The 20,964-nt window shown below is 42.4% G+C and overlaps 1 protein-coding gene across 7 annotated transcripts in view; it reads right to left on the bottom strand.

The window, feature by feature from the left end:
- The window catches only part of PRDM16 (PR/SET domain 16), a 332,665-nt gene that overhangs the window by 208,516 nt on the left and 103,185 nt on the right, over window positions 1-20,964 (bottom strand). For all 7 annotated transcript variants that reach the window (XM_062593651.1, XM_062593645.1, XM_062593646.1 and 4 more), the window contains exon 2: window positions 2,992-3,341. In XM_062593651.1, coding sequence (XP_062449635.1) covers window positions 2,992-3,341 — 350 coding nt within the window. The remainder of the gene's footprint in view (window positions 1-2,991; window positions 3,342-20,964) is intronic.

Here is a 20,964-nt window from a genome sequence, read left to right as displayed (position 1 = left end):
TATGGCACTCATAACTACTCTTAGCCAAAGCCTGATATCAAGCTTCCCATGACAAAAAGGAAGACTTTACAGTAGTAAATAGATAGGCAGAAACATTATTATAAACTAACATACTGCTGACTGTTAAAAATAAACCAAAATAACCAGGTTTTCAGGATCACAGGGGTTTTTGTTGGGTGGACAGAAGTGGCATCATTTACGTTCCATTCAAGAGTTTTAACTACAGGACATGAAACGAGGACGACTGATATAGAAGAAGGTTGTTTATGCAGAATTACCACCTTTCTTCAGAAAAAAATACTAATATAACGAATAGAACAGGCAATTCAACCACAGTACTCCTATCTCAATTAGCCAGCAATACAAAGTTATGAGTAAGAAGCCTTAAAACACCATTCAAGTCATCATAAGTCAAAACCACAGGTTACAGAGAAGTATTGTCAAAAAATGTCAAACTGCACTGAATGCTTATTAGGGTGGAAGTTCATAACTGATACTTGGATCACTGTGAACACTTCTCATGGCATACTACAAAACTAGAACTGTTAGATTCAACAGATGGAGGCAACAGTCTAGTCAACATGCGTTGCAGGTTACAGAGTGAGAAAAAAAACCCAATCTTTCTCTTTTTTCCTTTTGCTTCAGTTGTCTGCTTACTGAATTTCAGAAGGCTTTTCCAATCTTATTCTCAAAGGAAATAGCTCAGAATGCAACATACTGGCAGAGATGGTATTTATTACATGAATTCCTGTTTAGAAAATGAAAGCATTCAAGTATGTTGCTCAGAAGTGAAACAATGAAGATTTTTAGTGATTAGAAGCAGCCTTCTTTTAGCTTTTAGTGATTAGAAGAAGCTTTTCTTTTTACACCTAGGGAAGTGAAACACTCTTTGACCTATCTACATGTACAAGTAAGGTCAAGAGATAGTGTCAGGGCAGGTGTAAGACAGTGTTTGAGGACATTTGATGGAGGACAAATATTCCTTCCTTTCAGATATGAAACGTACCTGTCAAATTAGCGAACGAAAGAATGCCACAGAAATACGAGAAGCACCATAAAGCTTGGTCACAAACAGCAAAAAATAAACAGCACTGCAAATTCAATGTAGATGGAAGTTAATAGAGTTTGTACCAAACCTGGCATTCAGTGAGTAATGGAGATAAGGAACATTACTTCAAAATACAAATGTAAACAGAAACTGGTATCAGAAATATATAAGACAAAGTTATGTCAAAGTAATAGAAAAAAACCTGCATTACTCAGATTACCACTTACTGCATTACTCAAAGCACACGAATAATCAATGCCGCACACTCCTAGAGGAGAACTGTGCTTGGTTTCAGAAGAATCTTAACGTGACCAATATATTAGGTATTCTCAAGTAGTCCATTGCATCCCTGACATGGCAAAGTGCTTCTCTGCGTTAACAGGGAAAGAAAAGTCTTTTTCAAAGGCATTTTGAAGATAACATCGTAATGCTAATCAAATATTCTATCCATAACAATAGTCACAAGAAAAGAAGCTAAGACAAAGACGAACTTCTGAGGAAAAAGAATCAAAAGTGTCAGATGAATTTCCTTTCTTTCTCTGCACTAAGAGAGAAAAGGGAACTCTTGACTCATTCATTCAACCAAACCCTGATCTTAGCACTTCAGAAATTTCATACTGCAGAGGAAATTACAAAATACGGTCGAGCTTTGTTTTTATAGTGAGTGTCTTTTGCTTTTTCCTGCACTTTGGACACATCGAAAAAGTAAACAAAAACATCTGGACCTATTTCTTTGGGCTTCACAGAATCTAGCTGCTCACTGATTTTTCAGATTTCACAATAGGAGTGTAAATATAATCAGACACAAGACACATTTTAAATTGCGTGTGGCCTTATGGGCCTGGTTTTCTAAGAAAACAAGGCTCTTGTGATTGCACTGTTGGCTTGCTCACTTGATAGTCTCAGCTCTGTCTTAATTTCTCCCCAGCTCACTACTACAACAGCTTTTAACCCTCTCTTCGTATTGGTGGCTGATGGAGATGGTGCTTTATACCGAGGAAAAGGGAGGTAAAACTTAGCTTCTAATATTTTGAGAGGCAGAACTAGTTTATCAAATGGCTTGTGAGTCCTAACAGCCAAACCTTGCTCTGAACCAGCAGCACCACATGCAGCCTCTTCCTCAAGACAACGGACAGCAGACAGAAAGGGGGAGTGCAAGTATCGTAACGGAGCGGGACATCGCTCAGGCTGCGACAGAGAAGCAATTTTATATCATGGACGTCGGGTGTACTGGGATAGTACTAAGGACACAGAGCACCAACTCTAGGCTGCATTTCACAGCTCACAGAACCGACTTTCACTTATGGTAATTCCTGCAGGGCAAGATATTTTCAAATCAAGCAAGTGGGAGAAGAGACTAAAAAGATTTCTGGGACGGTCCCAGGGAGAAAGAGACAGGAGTTCTGGGACTGGGCAGGTTTTCCTATTGAAGACTGTCTTCTGTTTAGCTCTTACGGAAAATGACTTTTGTATTTATTTTTCTTGTTGCAGAACAAGAACTCAGGAACATCGAGGGTGTTAATGGATACGTGTTATTTTACTATGAGCAGTTAATAAGGCCTGCACAGCTAACATGGACTGGAAGTCAAAGGTAGCACACCCAACTACAAAACATGATGCGATTAATCTTATTTCTTCTATTGTGACAAGTTCTGAACACAATTTGAAAATGACAAGCAGTTTAAGAAGTGACCCAACATCATTTAAAACCAACCTTCCTCAAATGGTGTTAGAGCAATATTTGTAGCCTAAGAAGCCATCCTAAATGACTTCTGCTGCTTTTTAAATAGTGTACATAAACTGTGACACAAAACATCTCAGGGAAATATGGCATTAGCAAAGTCATTGCTTCTGTCCCTAGACCAGTCAGAACTCAGTCTAGCTTTACAAACAATCTGCAGAGAAGACAAATGAATGTGATTAATCACATTCAGCATGCTTACCTCCCATCCAAAGTTCGTTTCCTTTAACGTGCTCCTCTGTACTGTCATGTAAGGTCCAAATCTTTCCCCAACTTCAATCTTCTTTTTGGCCCAAATCCCTAGCCCTGCCCCTGGAATCGAAGATTCTCTGAGTTCAAAATCTGGTGGGATTGGAATGTCATCAGGAATGTAGACAGGAGCTTCATAAGGTGAGCCCTCCTTGGGAGTGAAGTCCTCACTCGTGGGAAAGGGTGATGGAGGTCCGACAGGGATGGGGGACATAATACTGTCCTCTGTTTCCTCCTCTGCACTTTCGCCAGCAAGGAGATCAGGGTCGGTCTCGTACATATTATTTACAACCTCGCTGTCACCTAAAAGGGGAAACAGCAGAACAAAAGACACTGAAACACTCACATCTTTTCTTGGGACAAAATTTCATAAAGTCTAGTTCACATGCTATACGGATAGAAGTAGTGGCAGAAAAAAGGTAATCCTCACCCACAGAACTCAGGTAGAACTGAGATGAGAATATTCACATGGGTTGCACAATATTCAGACTTATTTAAAGATGGGACAGAAGGTAGCTGCAGGCCTATCGTGTTATATACTGGATCAGGGTTATCATAACAGTTGTCCTTCAATAATGCAGAGAGGGATGAATACAGAAAAGAAGTGTCCAAGGATTCCTGTAACCATGTTTTAAACTGGTTTGATATATTTTGTAGAGGAAAGAAGGAGACAGAGAAGGGGAGGGGGGAAAATGGAAGACAAACTCCTAGTTAAGATTCTACAGTCACAGAGCATAAGCAATTCAAAGGTCTTTCATCCTCCTTACGAGGTGCTGAAGAGTGTATCCTGGGGAATGGCAGCTGCTCAGTTTTAAGCTTGCTATAGTCCAGTAAGAGACTCTTCGCCAGAGTTGCTAGCTTCCTGGGCAGCTCTCAGGAAGAACCATCACGAGCTTCAGGCTGACCTCTGTGGCACTGAAAATACTTGGTATTCGCTTGTACTTTAAGGAGCGGGGAAACATGGTATCGCCTTGTCAGCATCCAAAAGAGCTTGTGCCTGAGTATCCCAAGATTGTAACACAGGTGACTTAGGTAGACATCAGGCTTAAGGACACCAGTAGCAGCTAGGCCCACGCATGCACAAGACTGCCAGATTCGCTATCTGGCAGATACAGCAGCTCACGGGTTTCTAAGGTACTGCAGTCAACAGCACAGGTGGTTCAAGTTAGGCAAGAACTGTCTGCCTGGTATTTGAGGTTTCTCGGCTCAGTCTGTCACTCAGCAAAAGCTGTGGCTGATTTGACCTTCCAACTATGTCTCTTCATTTGCAGCTTGCAACTCTGCAATGAATGTTCTTTTTCAGGTGTAATTAAGGCATCACTAGTTTATAATACTATTTAAGAGTAACGTCTCATACGCACTTAAACAGTGAGCACTGCTACACGCTCAACCACACACGTGTATCGTTTAACAGAACTCTGCAGGATGGAAATGTGGTTTGTAGTAGTGCTACAGTAGTCAAACAGAAAGCTATGGAAAAGCTTTATTCATTTTTCTGGAACAGATATTATTCCATGCAACATTTGATAAACTAGTCAAAAACAGATTAATACAAGAACCATCACAGTATATCTTTCTTTTTAAAAGAAAACCAAGAGCTTAAAAATCATATGCTTCAAATACTGATGCAATTTCACACTATTCAGGACATTAAACTTTCAGAGGGGAGCGACTTTTTTTTTTTTTTTTTTTTTTTTAATGTGGATTTGCACAGTCTTTCCATAGAAGCAACAGAACTGCACCTGCTGTTCCTGTTGAAGGACTTGCTTCTTGCTTCCAGTCCTTCAGTTGTATAGATAGTAGAAACAATCAGGTAAAATATGCAGATAAGATATGCACAGAATAAAGATAAAACGTTAAGAGTAAGAGGAATTAGCATTACTAGCCAGAAGAATAACTGAATCCGGTTACAAACAACACGTTTTCTCTTGTGCGCTTAACATCTTCAGCATTACTGCAGCACCTCTCACCTCAGCTCAGTGCCTACAAGGGACTGGGAGTCACACTAGACCAAAGAACAGAAAGTATTCTGAACATGTGTGTGTTTTGGGGGAAAACAGGCTAACAAAAAACAGCAGAGTAAATATTCTTAAGCCTGCAAAGGCATTTAAGCTTCATTTTTGCAGAACAATTAGGAAATAGCTGTTACATTGGCAAATACAAATTATGGTACTTCAGAGAATTACAAGAAAATGCCATTATAAAACCTAAAACGGCATGCATCCATTTTTTGTTTTGAAATTGGCTAGTACAAACCAGAAGTATTCTTCAAATATCCCTTCTCCTTCCATCACTTTCCAAAGTCAAGTAAATAATGAGACATGTGTTCCATGACACACTGAAAGACAACTAAATAATAAAAAGCTTGGTGAGCACTGAACTGGAGCTGGCTAAGAAGTTTTCAGCAAAAATATTTTTAGCCAGAACAAGAAAGTTTGCTGAATCTGTAGCGATTCATGAAAGCATAAATTTCAAAGAATTTACAGCAAAACTGCTCGCTGGGTGCAGTTCTGCTGGAAATTGCCTCATTTCCTGCCAACTCCTTTGTCGATCAACCAAAGAGGCCAACCTCTCAGGAGCTCCTCAAGCTGCTCCCGGCTGTACAGATTTTGAGAACCAAACATTCCACTTACTTCAAAATGAATTATTCACTTTGCTTTCCTTACCATAGGACATTTTCAAATTTAGTCTTTTGGTTCCAAAAAGGATATGATTTTTTTTTTTTTTTTGCAATTCCCCACAGAAAGAAAAAAAATGTTTTCTGACCAACATTCCCTTGGACTTGCATACAATGAAATTCCCACAGTCAGACAGCATTCCCGTGTATTTCTGTTTGGAGATCTCTTATGAAATATAACTATTACTACTGTGATAATAGTGCTGAAAGATTTTATTTGCTCTGACCAGGCATCCCTGGACAGAAAAGAGCTACACAGTTTCACAGATGAGAAATGTATGCATAGAGGGAGATTAAATTAAGTCACCCACATGTGCACAAGGCTGGCCAGAGCTGGAAAATGAACCTAGGTCTTAGTGCATCACCTTTATCGGGAAAGTATCCTCCTCCTTACCTTAGAGGTAACGCAGAGAGGGAAGAACCTTCAGTCTACAAGACTTCCACCGGAGTTCCCATCGGAATCAGTACCCTTCGCGAGAACGTCTAACCTCACAAACACCCACACTGCTGAGGGACAGAGGAGATTTCTTTCCAGTAAATGGACAAGTGCAGAGTAGGGTAATTTGTAAAAGTACCATCGTCATCCTCAATCCAAACGCAGGCCTACAATCACAGCTAACCAGGCTTCACTTGCGACAGAAGTGTTTCCAATCGCTCTCTCCTAGCTGGCTGGATGGCCCTGCCAAGAACATGATTTTTTTTTTATGTCTCCGAAAGCATACTATGCAGTAGCATGTTATTTATTTGTAGGAAATCCTGAAATACTATATTTCACTTTTTCAAGGTCACGGGCTATAGTTTACAATTGTAGTCATCATTCTGAAACATTTTTGAGGCAGCCAGAAGAGCAGTACGAGAGTGAAAAGAAAAAAGATCTAGGCTGCTGTCATAGAAAAAATCTTCACTAATTTGTCTTACCCACTACAGCATCTGCACTCTGACTATAAAACCCTTACCGGGGGTTTCTTCAGCTAACTTGATCGGCTGCACTACAGAGATCCTACACAGTGATGTGGAGAGGTACTGCAGACAAACCAAATAGATTTGCAAACGGGAATGTCACTAACAGATTTTAAGAACAGAAAAGAAGATTTGTGATAATTCCACGCAACCTTCTGCATTACTTAGACCACAGGACTCCCCTGAAGTATTTTCTATCTTCAAGAACAAAAGGTGGTACACAGCTTATCCTTTAGGCTGAAAATAAATCCTATTTTCGGTATTTTCAGCGATGGCCCACAAGCCCTGGTTCGCAGCTCCACTGGTTACGCTTTCGCCCAACAGCAATTAGTGTTAAGGGAGAAGGGCTGGTCCAGCTCTTCCCCTCGTCCCCCGAACACAAAGCGCCGATCCACAGCGACGGCGGAGTTACGGGGCCCCGTCTCCTCGCATCCATGTGAGTGTTAAGTCCAGAGAGAAATTTTCCAAAGGAACTCCGCCAAAGACAGCAGACTTGCTCTCTTGAATGTGTTTTATTGTTAAACGGGGTCTTTTCTGCTGAACATGGTATCTTACAGATTTTAACATCTTTATCATAAAGATATACTACTGTAACTATGCCATAAGCTGTACTTAAGTGAATAGAGTTATTCAAGCATCATAAACCATTTAAATATTGAGTGTTACCAGTATCTAGCCCTGATCTGCTATACCTGAAAAATTCTACACATGTATACGTATATACTCAGTTCCAGCTTCCCAGCGCAGTGTTAATGAGAGTTCTCTTTAAATAAAGAGTACTTGCATTTTGATATTTTGAGATTAAGCAGAAAACAAATTCCCTGAAAGTTACTAGAAAATGAAACAGGAATTACTAGGTATCTTCAAAGTTCCTGCCACATTAGCTGCAACCTTGATCTAGCATAGATCAGGGCTAGCATATGCATTACAATACACAGTTTAAATTGAATTTGATGAACTGATATTCTCATGCCTCACGTCACACTGAAGCAGAACTGGTACTACTTTCAAATAAGCTTTTTTAGCTGGCAAGGGAATGGTAGTTTTAACAGAAAATTCTGTAAAATGTTAAATTAATATTCCAAAATACCAGTCAGCGAGAAAATTATGATTTCTTGAATAAAGCAAAAATGGTTCCCATCAAATTACCCTTACTGAAAGTTAGTTGCAGCTACACCATAATAAATCTATTCCATAGTTATTAATCCTAAATTAATAAAAATGCAAGTATTCCCATTAGCTAGTGTGTCAGCTTAGTAACACACAATTTCTGCCACTAATTGAAATTGAATATGGATTACTTCCTTCCAGTTCTGGCATCCATGAAGCGAAAAGGTACGTCTGTTAATACCCAGCTTTCTCAACACTAAACAGAAGACACTGTATCACCGAAGGAGACCGCATCCCAAGGTACCACAAGCTGTGGTCACTTACACACCAAAACAGCATCCTAACGGGCAGGTCTGGAAGCAGCCCTCCAGAAGAGGAGCACTGAAGCGCAGAATCAGATTTAACATGGGGAACACTGCAAAAGGACTGGCAAGCAACAAAGCTGGAGGAATAAACGGACACGGAAAAAAGGCAAACTCTGAGCAAGTGACCAGCACTGGCTAAATAACCGGTTGCAATTTCTTTTCCTGATTCTGGAAATTCTTTCGAGTAGTAACGAAACTGGCATGGAGATGCTCTCATTTATTAATTTGCTGTTAAATACTTTCCACCAAACAGAAAATTATGCATAGGCTTAACAACTGCTAAAGATTTAAAAAAAATTACCAGCAATGAGTTATAACCAAAGTCATTCCCAAGCACTCCCTTCAAACAAACGTATGATAACTTAGAAGCATGACCTTTCAGTAGGCTCCAGCACTTCATATCAGGAAGTCTTACTGCGGTCGACAGAACTACGGTAGGTGAAGATTCAGGGTAAATAAACCGAGAAGCAGGCCTGCGGATTCTGCCGCACGGACAGAAGTGTACTATGTTCAAGGGCCGCTCTCTGAAGACGGCCTGTCTCACCCTTTAGAGGCAGAAGGGCAGCCCTGCTGATCAGAGGAAGCAGGAACTCACCTACAAGGATGCTGAACATCAGTGTGAGCATCAAATAGGCTTGAGAAGCAATCTAGTTCTGAACATGCTTAAAAAAAAAAGAAAGAAAGAAAAAAGGCAGTTCTACGGAGCCCAAAACCCACAGGGGAGAGGAAGCCTTGGATTGAACGTGGTGGACTCCAAGGGCAGAAGTGTTTGAGGACTTTTCCAAGAGGAGTCAGTTGCTGAGTTACAACATTCAGATGCAAGGGAAATGGAGCTTTCTACACCCAAAAGGGAAAAAAAGGCGGGGGGGGGGGGGGGAAGGGAGAGGGGGAGGAGGGTTACAGATGAAGGGAAAAAGAAAAATACATTTGTCATACAATACAAGTAGTAGAAGTATTTTGGGAACAGATTTACCATCTCTCAATTAAACATGAGGCAGCATGAGTGTGCTTTCACTGCACAGAAGTTTCCACTATGATAACAAGTCCAACAACCGCCTCATTGTGGACCACGCAGAAACGAGGAGGACTCCCACAGTGCGTATTAATCACTGACCTCTGATGTAATCGGGGCGGGGGGAGAAGAGCACCCAACAAAAATCCATTTTCATTGCAGCATGGAAGATGGTTCTTACTGCCAAGCAGGAACAGAAATCAGGGGAGAATAGCTGTAACAGCAGGGCTCAATTTAAGGTGTACATGCTATGCCTCTCTATATCCTCAGAATACGCCTTCTGTGTGAAAGATAAATCTCCTCTTCATTTTTTGAGACCTCATATAGAGAGTTTCCTGAGTTCATGCCCAAGAAACCTCTGGCAGACTTTACTGAAGAGGAGGATTTTCAGCCATTTGCAAACCTTTTTTGCTCCAGCTTTTGAGACATGCACAGAGGTTCCTGCTACAACTTACAACCGCTTCCTCTCCTAAAAAGTGCAACCCTCCTTACTCAAACATGTCACCAGAAACAAGCTTTTATGAGTATTATACACTCCATAATCCTGCAAATACTTGTGGTTGCTATAAATGTTTTCTCTCCTGGCATTAGCAAGTCAAATTATTTTCTACTCTATGATTAGCCTCTTTTGCACTTAAGAAACAGGAATTCCAACTGAGTTGAAAAGCAAAACTAGGTTTACTAGAGCACAACCTGTGAAAAATTCCAAATGGCACAGGTAGAGAGTAAAGAAAGCTCACTACTGAACACCATTAATCTAGTCTCTCATGTGGGACAGCCAGGCCAGCCCTGATTAAATTTTAAATTTCTCTGAATTTGAACCCATATTGGACTGCCTATTTCAGGAGAAATCAGTGAAACACACGTATCTTTTCCTTCTGGCTTTTCAGCTGCTGCAATCAGTTTGGGTCGGGCCCCACCACCCAGTCTTTAGAGCAGTGACTTGTATAAGGCATTTTTAAACGGCCGAGACAATCAGAGAGGAACAGAGCTGCTCCTGTACTTGTCTCTCCTTTTGCATCCTGCCCAGCAGAGCTGCTTGCACCAAATGGGCACAAGGCTCCATCTGCCCGGAGGCCGTGGGCTCTGGGGCAGCACAACTCCATACCTGTGCCTCCGACCGCCGTAGCCACCCCGGTCAGGATATCACTGGGGGAAGACCCACGGATCCCCGGAGGCGCACAGCCTGGGAGGCAGCAGGCAGAGCTCTGTTCTCTGCTCCACAGCCCAGTGAAGTCTGCCTTGCCACAGAGGGTTTTGGACACGGCCGCAAAGGAACAACAAGACGACCATGCATCATGTTCCTTCTAGTGAAGATATACCAAACACAAGGCAATGTGGTGCAGGAGCTGTAACAACTCCCAGCGGAGGTACAAACATCACCCACTGCCAAAGGATTTGAACAAGTTTATCGCAAAGCACACAGCTTTACCGGATGATTATAAATGATGTACCTTAAAGCAACGGGGATAGAACTTTGCTGAGTTTATACCTGTAAACAGTTCGGGATTGATTATTTTTTGTCACACAGATACATTTAAATGTTTGTTTAGAATAGTAGTTGGAAATGAGACAAAGAGATTCAGTTTGAACTACGTATTTCGGGGAACACGTATTTAAAAGCACTCATGCTGCTCGCTTTGTAAGCCGGATCTCCTTCCCAAGTGGCACGGCCTGCTGGGACAGAGCTTCCACAGAGGTTAGCTAGACGTCATTCAAACCCACAGCTGTGCTGAGGTTCTCCTCAAAGTCACGCTTATTCCAGGAGTTCTAGGCAAATTCATAGCTGGGGGCAGGGGGCAATTTTGATGAGAGCTGGAGCATCTGGGACAAGTCCATCAGGCAACAAGAGTTCTCCAACAAGGATTAAGCCTCTGTTTTCTGGTCAGCCTAAGGCTGATAATGCTAAAATCACTGCATTACATTGCAGAATCTTCTACATTGCACCTGCAGCATATTTTATCATTTACCATCCTCAGTGTTCCCTCAGCATAGCTCTGGAGATAACACAACCAGGAAAAAAAAAGGAAAAAAAAAAAAAAAAAAAAGCAGAGAATAAAGAGACTATCTTGTTGTTTAGGAAAGATCTTTGCTCTACTAAGTCTCATCACAAAGTAGCTGGCTCTTACTCAAGTGCTCTGTGTGGGACGTTGCCATTCACCGATGACAAGCGTGCCGGCCTGCATCCGCCCCTCTTCTAGTGGCAGGTATTTCAGTGGTCCGGGATGCCTGGCTACGTGAAAAGCGCTGCAGAAATACTACTCGCCCTGTTATTGTCGCGCAACCAAATCACTCCGTCCTTCAAAGCTCGCTAGCAGAATTACTCAGTAAAAAGACCCACTGAAAGACTGTTTCCACAGATAATCAGATACGGGCGTAAGTTTAAAATGTGTGCGACACCAACAAGGCTTCTGCAACAACGACAGCGATGCTTTATTACTGGGGAGAGACCTCATGAATACTCTTCATAGCACTTGCAATGAGAGAGGAAAAATCCAATGGTAAAGGAAATGCTGGCAAAGGAAAGAACGTGTCAGAGTGGCGGCGTTTTGGGGGGGCAGGTTTCGTGCGGGATTTTTAATGTGTTTTTTGTTATTATAAATTGCACTAAGGAAATTCCTCTTTACCTGAAATGACTAAGCAACTTTCACGCTGACAAACACGGCACAGGACACCTCAGCCGCCTCTGCTAGCGAGGCTTCCAGATCTACTCGCACCAGGCAGCCAGGGCGCCCAAGCTCCCTTGAATTCCCCCGGCCCGTCCCAGGCGTAAGGACGGGCCCAGCCCTCTCCCGCGCTCGGAGCGCCCCGCGAGCGACGGCGCAGCAAGAGCAAAGGGAGCGCAGGGCCGAGCCGCAGCACTTCCTCCCGCCCCACGGCAAGTTCGGCTCTTGGCTGACCCACGGTGACTTTCCGAGCTAAAATTTGGCAGGCAGCGTAAGATGTGGATGTTCACAGAAAATGGCTCTTTTCACTTGCATATAGGATACCCACAGGCTTGGGTCCACACTGCGGCCAGGTCAGGAGGACTCTCTTGTAAATTTGGGTTGTACAAACGCAATATACATGTAAAAAACCTTCCTTTGCTAAGCGAGAACAATCAGAGGCTCCCAGTGAATTCATACATGCTTTTGGAGGCTAATACGGAATCTCAGGCCCAGGAAAGGTGTTTGAGCAAAAGGGTAGGAAATACGAAGACGCACGCCGAATTGCGCCTTTGCACCGAAGACGGGAACGCCACAGCGACAGACTGACAGGTTCCACACTGACGTTCCCGCACGGTGTGCATTTCCCTTCGGAAGCATTCCCCAGGAAGGAAAAAGAAAACAAACAAAACATTAGCTATAGTGTTATATGAAAAAGAAAACATGGAACATTTCATGTCTACAGAAAACAAGAACTTCTTCCTTTTTAAGTCTGAGGTGCCAGGACACTGCCTCTATTTGCTGCACACTCAAAATGTCTCATCAGCAAAAAAGAAAAAATATATAAAAAGTAATAATAAAAAAAACCCATATTTTGCCTCTGACTTGTAGACCAGTAGAGCTGGAGCAAATCATGAACATTATAGCCTTAGCCAAGAGTGTGAACACTCACATTTAAGCAAGTATGTGCCTAACTACTGCCAACAAGCGACAGGGCTCATTACCTCTGAATATTGTGCTGCCCGTCTGTAATTCACCCCAGCTAAACTATAGCAAGTACCCGCGCTGGTCCTGCCCTGCTCCGTTCCGGATTCTGCGCGAACCCTACTGCCCCCACTCTCGCGCCCGCCTGGACAGCTCAGGTTAGCCGACTGCCAGCCAAGACCAAAACTTGGAAGACACACTGAGAAGTCACGAAGGACACTCTGAGGCACCAAAGGGCACCCATCCAAACCGTGACTTCCGAACGCTGGCTGATATTAGTGATCAGATTGCCACCTGATGGCCACAGCTGAAATACAATAGGAGGTCAGAAACTCAGTCCCTACTCGTGCCGAATCTCTCTCCCTGGTTACGTAGCCCGATTCCCACAAAGAGCAAGCACAGCGCCGTGGACTGGGACCGGCTGTTGAAAGGACATCACACGTCAGGCAGGCTCGCATCCTCCAGGGTGCACGTCTTCCGCAGCCTACCTACCTTCTAAGCAGGAGCAGCCCAACAAAAAAGTCAAGGTGTTCAGCTGATGCATAATCTTGAATGAGACACCGTCACTCAGTTTACCTGGAAATACTTTCCCAGTCACCAAGTTATTCCTGAAGATAACCAGCTCCGAGTGCGAGGAAGACAGCTGGTCACCCAACGGAGACCAGTGGTCCACACGGTTCTCAGAGTACACAACAAAGCCCTCAGAGGTTTTCTACCCAACTCTAACTTTCACGGAGGGAAAATTAGATTCTACTTTAAATGATCATTTAGAAATGTCTCTTTCTCTTTCACTCATTCATTCACGAAAACTTCTCTTTTTCACAAGCTTTTACAGCTGAGAGAGAGTCCCAGAGAGTAAACGTACACGGAGGTAAGTGGTCACAAATGAGACGCGGATGGGCCAACATGCCTCTGTGCCAAAGGAATTCCACACGATCTGCCCCTATCTTTGAGCGATTATATTATTAACACAAGCCTGAATTTAACTTTTTAGCCTAATGGACCCTTCTGCTACAAGCTGGTGTAACTCTGTCTGCTTCTTCCCCCTCAACAGATGAGGAAAATACCTAGGAATATCCAGCTTGAAATACTATTTTTCTTCCCTTCAGTTGTCTCTCTGATTTTCTTCTGACTCACCTCTAGCAGACATCCAAACTCAAGCTCTCTTAGCTTACCGGTCTCTGCTTTCCCTTATAACAGTATAATTTGGTTCTCTAAATTCTTATGTGTTATTTACACACTATGAACTACAGTATTTCAGGAATGCTCAAGAAGCAGTAAGATGGTGACTTTGTAAAAAGGATCGTAGAAATCAACGGCCAGGTAACCCAGCTGGGATGCAACTCGCAACACTGTTCAAGAATCTGATTCCCAAGCTCTCATCAGAACTCAGGAACATCACTTTGTGGCAATTAGCACCCGATCTGATAAATTCATGCAAATTACAGGATCACAAGGCACTCTCATTTGGAGAGACTACTCAAGAAAATTCATATTTATAAATGTCATTGAGATCAGGTCTGAAGCAGATGCAAGTTTTGATACGTCTCCTGTGTAAAATCTCGGAAAGGAGCAAGCTCCCCGTACACACACTTCCCTCACCGCAGAGAGCTTGCGCAGCCACTACTGTATTTGAGCATCCTAATCTGTCATCCAAATTATCCAGCCTCTGCGAGTAGCGTTTAAAGAAATAGTACACGCAACTTCCCTGTGCTTTTGTCTCACGTAGAACTGCCCTCGAACACATTAAAAAACATTTAGTCCTGCAGAATAGAAGGAACCGCAGAATTATTCAGGGACGGAGACAGGGAGGAGTGAGTCAAGGAAACAGGAGGAAAGAAAAGGAAGGAGACTCAGATAAAAACGAGCATTTTCACACATAACACCTCTTCCATGTTTAATACGTATACCCATGTTTCACGTTCATGTTCTGTTTTGCCTTTATTGTAATTATTATACCTCTCACAGCAACAGCAGATTCAAGTTCTTTTATTAAAAAAACAATTTATACACGCGATATGAGAAACAAAAGCAGACGAGTTAATTGGCCACATTTTTCAAAGAACATTCTAAAAATAGTCTCTGCAGACCTTGGCTGTAAAAAGAGCAGGTATTATGGATTTAAAGTGCCTTTAGTTTTAAGTAAAAAAAATAATTTTTTTTCTTTTATTAAGGGATTTCTGCTGGCAGAAATGAAGAATCAAGCTTGTAACAATATTTCAAAGTGTTCCTTAATACGCATTTTCCTCTAGTAAAACCAGCAGGGAAAGTGTCCAAATAACTCTCCACTAAATGCCAGTATTATATTTCCAGCAAATGTCTAGTTCAGCCAGGCATCAAAAATATTTCCACATATAGGCCTATTAGAATCAGATTCTTATGTTGTCTATAACTGCGCTTCACCTGATCATCTCCGATTCCTGTATTTTATTTTACATTTGAACTTAAGATGACATTTCTGCAAATTCTCCTGTACTAAAAAAAATAATTCAGTGCATATTTGGACGCGGAATAAAGAAGCGGGCTCTTTTAAAGAAAAAAGGGCTAAACTATCTCATTATTGAAGCCACTGGAAAAAAATATTTGTCTTTGGAATTTCTGTGGCTAAACTATTTAGAAAATAATAACTCCAATAAGGCATCACAAGAAAAGTACAGTGTATTTCACATACTGTTAATAAAGATTTGTGAAGAAGAATCTATAAAAATAACATAACAGAGAAAAACTTGGAAAGGATGAGATGAATGTCTAAAGAAAATGTCCCAGTTTGTAGAGAAAAATTATAATTGCTTTTCACTGGTTTGCTTATTTTTACTACAAAGTACTTTCTCTTTAACATCTAACATTTCTACCTACAGAAATTCTCCATAGAAATGTCTTTTCTGGTACTGTAGAAAAATAGAACTTTTAAAATGATTGCAAGATAATTCTTCTGCTAAAAGAAATGTTACCTATTTAGAATAAAAAAAAACAAATGCAGTGAGAGTAGGTCTCCCAAAACTAACAAATGATGCTGGATATTTCCCTCAGTCCTGAACGTCAGACCGCAGAACAAGAATAAAGCGTTTGTGAGTCTCCAAAAGGAGACCTTGCAATTGGAATTCACATCTCTGCCAAGTGAAAGCTTTTCGGCTGTTGTCACCGTCTCATTGTCATTCCGCTCACTGTGGGTTCCCCAGGGTCCAGAACAGGAGTCCTGGCATTATTAACATAACAGATTAATAGCAGTGGGAAAAGACATTTTTGCAAACATGCTAAATATTAATAATAATCGATAGCAATTTATATTTCCTAACGTGCGCCAGACAAACATACCCCAGGCGTGGAGGAGAGGAGGAAGGGCACAGCAAGGAAAGGGACAGTGTCAACAGACTATAGAGAATGAAAAGGGAATCAGTGAATCAATGCAGGACAGAGGACTGAGCCGTGAGGTGGATGTCAAAAGCAGAGCTCTATTTTCAGAGGCACACAGGCACACATTTTAATGCTGCTATATAAGTTGGATTTTCCATTCCTAGTCAGAAAAATTCCACTGAAGCTCACCAATTTTACATCACATAATAAACAGCAGAGCTCTGTAAGAACAGTGAAAAATTGCTTCTTACTATTTTTACCGGAGTAACACTGTACTCTGTAAATTGTTTTCTTGACAATCATAACCTCTTTTTTTTTTTTTTTTAATTCAGATATGTACAAACTTACCGAGTTTCTAGATTTGCATTTCAAGCCTGCCTTGTACTCAGATTATTTTCTACCACCTACAGATACTGTTTTTAAGGTAAGAAACTTGTGAAACTTGTTGCATTTTTCTAAAGAATTATCCCAGGAAAGTTTTCAAAATACAAACTTTTAGAGTCTTTAATTATCTTTATCTCACGTGCTTTTAATTATCAGCAGCAGATGAACATCAGAAATAGAACACACAGCCCTGCTGATTAGTGAGGTTCCCGAATTACCCGCCACACAGCGTTTGTGTTGGTAAAATCAAATCAAACCATTTCAGCTGAAGACTTCTTAGTAGAATATAAATTCCAGCCTGTCACTGAGCTGAGTCCTCCAGAGTTGCATGAGACCTACAGAGTTTCGCTTCACAAAGTTCAAGGATGCATTTTTGCAGTAGGGTCAAACCCTGAGGTTTGAGGCAAGAATCATGTTTTTTTCCAAACCTGAAACTCAGTTAACATCTGCGTGAAACCTCCTCTTTGTATAGGAGAGGCTGCCCGAGATCCTCCCAAACCAGCGTACGCAAAGGGTCCTCCAACACCAAGCTGAAGCTTTACTCCCTGGAGCCTTTATACACCTGCATTAACGGGCACGCTGGAGAACCTGCGCTGCCTGTTACCCACAGAAGACAGCAGATCTTTGGTTAACCAGAACCGAAGACAGACAAGGAGTCGGCACCACACCAGCTTTTGCGCTGGAATTATTTCCTCTTGGATAGTTCTGGCTCGAGATGTGCTGCAAGCTCCGAGCTGGACTGTTCCTCGTTGCACGCACAGGACCTGAATCCTGGGTCCAGAGCCGGGGGCTTCGGTGCTAGCCCTGCCGGCTGCTTGCTGGGGGTTAGCAGTAAATCCGAGTGCTTCTGCCTTCCCATGGCAGATGATATTCCAGTGAGCTACTTCCAGCTACTTCGGGGAGCAGACTTGTTTTACCTTCTGCTGCAAAGTACCTTGGCTTTGGCTGCTGCTCCTGAGTTTCCACTCACAATCCTCAAACCTTTCCTAAAGAGAAAAATGTGGTTTGGCCACAACCCTGTGTCACTCGGGTTACTGCCCCAGGTCCACGACCAGGCACAGAGAGGAACCCTGGAGTCTCCAGCCAGACTGTGCAGAGGTCCCACCTGAAGAGGAGCTAACCACAGAGCCCGGTCTCCCTGGGCAGGGAGAGGCTGGACTAGCCAGGAGAATCCAAAGGCGGCCAGGCACCTGGAAATGGCTTTCCTCTCTTCCGCGTATCCGGTTACAGCTCGCGCAGAGCGCTGTGGGGTTCTGCAGCGAGCCCCTGCTTGGCTCCGGGTTTTACTCCAACGCTCCTGCACATCCCTAACTTCCTTCTAGAGGCCTGGGGAGCACAGCAAGGGGTTTGAAACCACAGTGTCGGCCACCAACATTCCTGCGAGCGTACTCCGGAGCGCCTCGGGACCATGCCGCCAGTCCTTTCTTCAGTCCTTTCCCTATTAAACGGGGAATTACCAGCATTTTTTTTAACAGTAATTGTCCATAAAGAGACAATGTGGCTTTAAGGGGGGAAAAACACGGCAACAACAAACAGGCAAGCACTGCAGATGGCAACTGAGGCCCAGATTTGCATCTGACCTTCACGGCTGAGACCCCCCCGTAGCTAAATCCACTCCACCAACCACCACCCCACGTCCGATTTCAAACCTCCAGCTAGGGAAAACGCACGGGAGCGGACCGGGATGCCTACCAAAAATTTCCCACCATTTGACTGGAGAGCCAAACTGCAAACAAACCAACCAACCGAAAAAACCCTTCCTCCTCCAGCTACCAGTTTTCTGAATTACAGAAATGCTTCACTAATATGAAAAACTGGAATTTTAACCGGACAAGAGACGGCAATAAGAAACACAATTCTGCTTTTTAAATCCAGTTTGCTGCAGAGATCTCTTCCTTTTCCTCAACATTTTTCATCGCCTGATTTCAATACGTTTGCACTGTGAACACTTCTCTGCGGACACTGCTATTTTTGCATTTTTTTTCCTGGTCGCTCAAGCGCTCTTTAAAGACAGGCTTTCCTCTCTATTAGAAAAACAAAAGTCTCTGACAAAATACTAAGCACGTGTTTAATCCCAGCGCTTTATTCCCCTGAAGCCTGTTTACAAGTCACTTCTGATGGAGAAAGCGCTCCTAGACCTCTTCCTGTAAATTTTAGGAGAGGAACGATGGCAAGTTCAACAAATGACTGTGGAACATAACACTACCTACAATCCTCTGCTAACACTTCATGAACAAATACAGTTATCGTTAAACAGGTAGGTTTTCTGATTGTTCTGCAGATGGGTTAAGATGACTTGCCCCAAGAGCACTGAGTGAGCGTCAAGCAACTAAGTCGGAGCTGACGCCTTCACGGGAATCTCACGATCTCCAGCGCAAAGGCACCTGATTCCTGGATCGCTGCTGTTGCTTTAGACCCATTCAACTTCACCATCACAGCACAGTACTCTTACAGCTTCTCTCGACAGAGTCTGGCAGCATCACTATTTAGAAGCTCATTTCTCTAGATTCTGCATTAAGTCGCAGTATGCGAAAACACGGACACACGGGGAAGATGGGCTGTTTGCAGTACATACACCCACATACAGACAGAGGTACAGGATCCTACTTACCGCAGCTTTTTTCCAAAGCAATCTTAGGTGTTGCACCCACACCTGGCCCTATTTAAAGCCACCACGTTATTCTAAAAGGGATTGTTTATACTAAAAATGCTCCCGGGGCTCCTGTATTTGTATTTCAGGGCTGCCGCATCCCCTATTTCCTCACTGCTTTAATATAGCCTGAGGCAGAGCGGGTGAAATGACTTGCGATGCCACTGTAATTTTTATCAAGGCTTGTTCCTGGTAAAAAGCCTCTTTGTTTCAAAGAAATGTGATTTGGCCTTTTTCCTCCTCTGCTCTATTCCTTGGTTAATATACCACTTCCACTTGCCCTGGGGCTAAGAAAGGTATTCCATGGAATTGGTCAAATCTCACTGTTTTTCTTCTAAATCACAACTGGCTTTTTTTCCTCGACCCTTGCTAAGCACTATCTAAGCTGACAGTCTGAACCTGAGATTTTATTTGTGCCTTAACTCTTCAGCTCCTGGATTTTCACAATCACATGGTTACGTTAGAGACCCATGTCAGATCTGGTCAATCTGCTATGGCAAAGGACAGCAGTGATTTGGAGCACGATGGGAAGGAGAAGCTCTAGCTAGCCTATTTACCATTAGAAACAAATTCAGCCATCCCCGAAAAAGGTACATTCAGCTAGGTATTCATTTAGTATAGATTTGAAAGTAAAATTTTTCTGTCCAGCTGGTAACTTTCAATCTGATTCACGGGGTTTCAAAAACACTTCTCAAAGATACTTAGAGAAGAGTATATTAGAATATAATATACCTGAAAAAATACACAACAAATCGTACAGGAATTTCTATGAGGCATAGTGCAATCTCTTATTCTGCACTGAAAACATTTCTTTCAGAAAAATGTACTGCAATAGCTTAAGAACAGCATGAATGCTTTTTTTTTTAATTATATTCTCTTCAAACAAAAAAAAACAAGTCCAGACTCACAGAAACATACAACAGGGAAAAAAAAGAACGGAGGAATATGCTAACCGGCTCAAAGACACTGCATAACCAGACTTTGGCTGCCAGAGGCACATGATCCTAAATGACCAGAATAGGCCTCAAGTAAAAGGCAAGATTGAAATTACAAAATTCAAGACAATCACAGGACAGCAGAGAGCAAACTTGAATCTTGATGGTTTCACCCTTCTTTTGCTTGACTTTTTTTTTTTTTTTTTTTTTTTTTTTTTTAAGATCTGCTCTATCGACACTCACCCTAGGGCAGCTTTAACATTTTCCCAGATGACCTCTTACACTTCCAGCATCATCTTCTGGAAATAAGGCCTAAACCCAGGCCTGCAACGAGCACCAGCCAGGCATCTTCCTGGACCTCCAAGGAGTCCAACGGACTCAACAAATGACAGCACTACGGAACAACAAGTTATCGCATATAGCAGTACCAGTAAACTGCTGAGCTTGCACACCCGATAGAACAGCTTTTGGAAACAGGATTGATCCAGGGCCCAATTTACATGGCTTCATGCGAGCTGCATCATGCCACAAATGTTCATAAGTAAATGAATCAGGGAAATTTTGCTGTGTAACCAATGCTGCTCAACTCTGCGCCACTATCTGCATGCAGAACAAGGAACCGATACAGAAGTGCTTGGAGAAATACTATTATTTTCCAAAAGGAGAACTCTTGAAGTCCATCCTGTAAGAAATTACACAGTCCTAAAATGTTGTTTAATTGGAAGAAAGCTAGAAGTTTAGATGTTTTTTAGGGACACATCCCAAAATATTTCAGTTCAACACTGCCAAATCTTTTCAAGCTTAAGATATTTAGCGTTCCTTTATGGAACCACCACCATGTTAGCCATAT

The sequence above is a fragment of the Rhea pennata genome, chromosome 22, assembly GCF_028389875.1.
Source record: "Rhea pennata isolate bPtePen1 chromosome 22, bPtePen1.pri, whole genome shotgun sequence".
In the NCBI taxonomy this organism is placed as follows: domain Eukaryota; kingdom Metazoa; phylum Chordata; class Aves; order Rheiformes; family Rheidae; genus Rhea; species Rhea pennata.
This window is presented reverse-complemented; position numbering and strand designations above follow the sequence as displayed.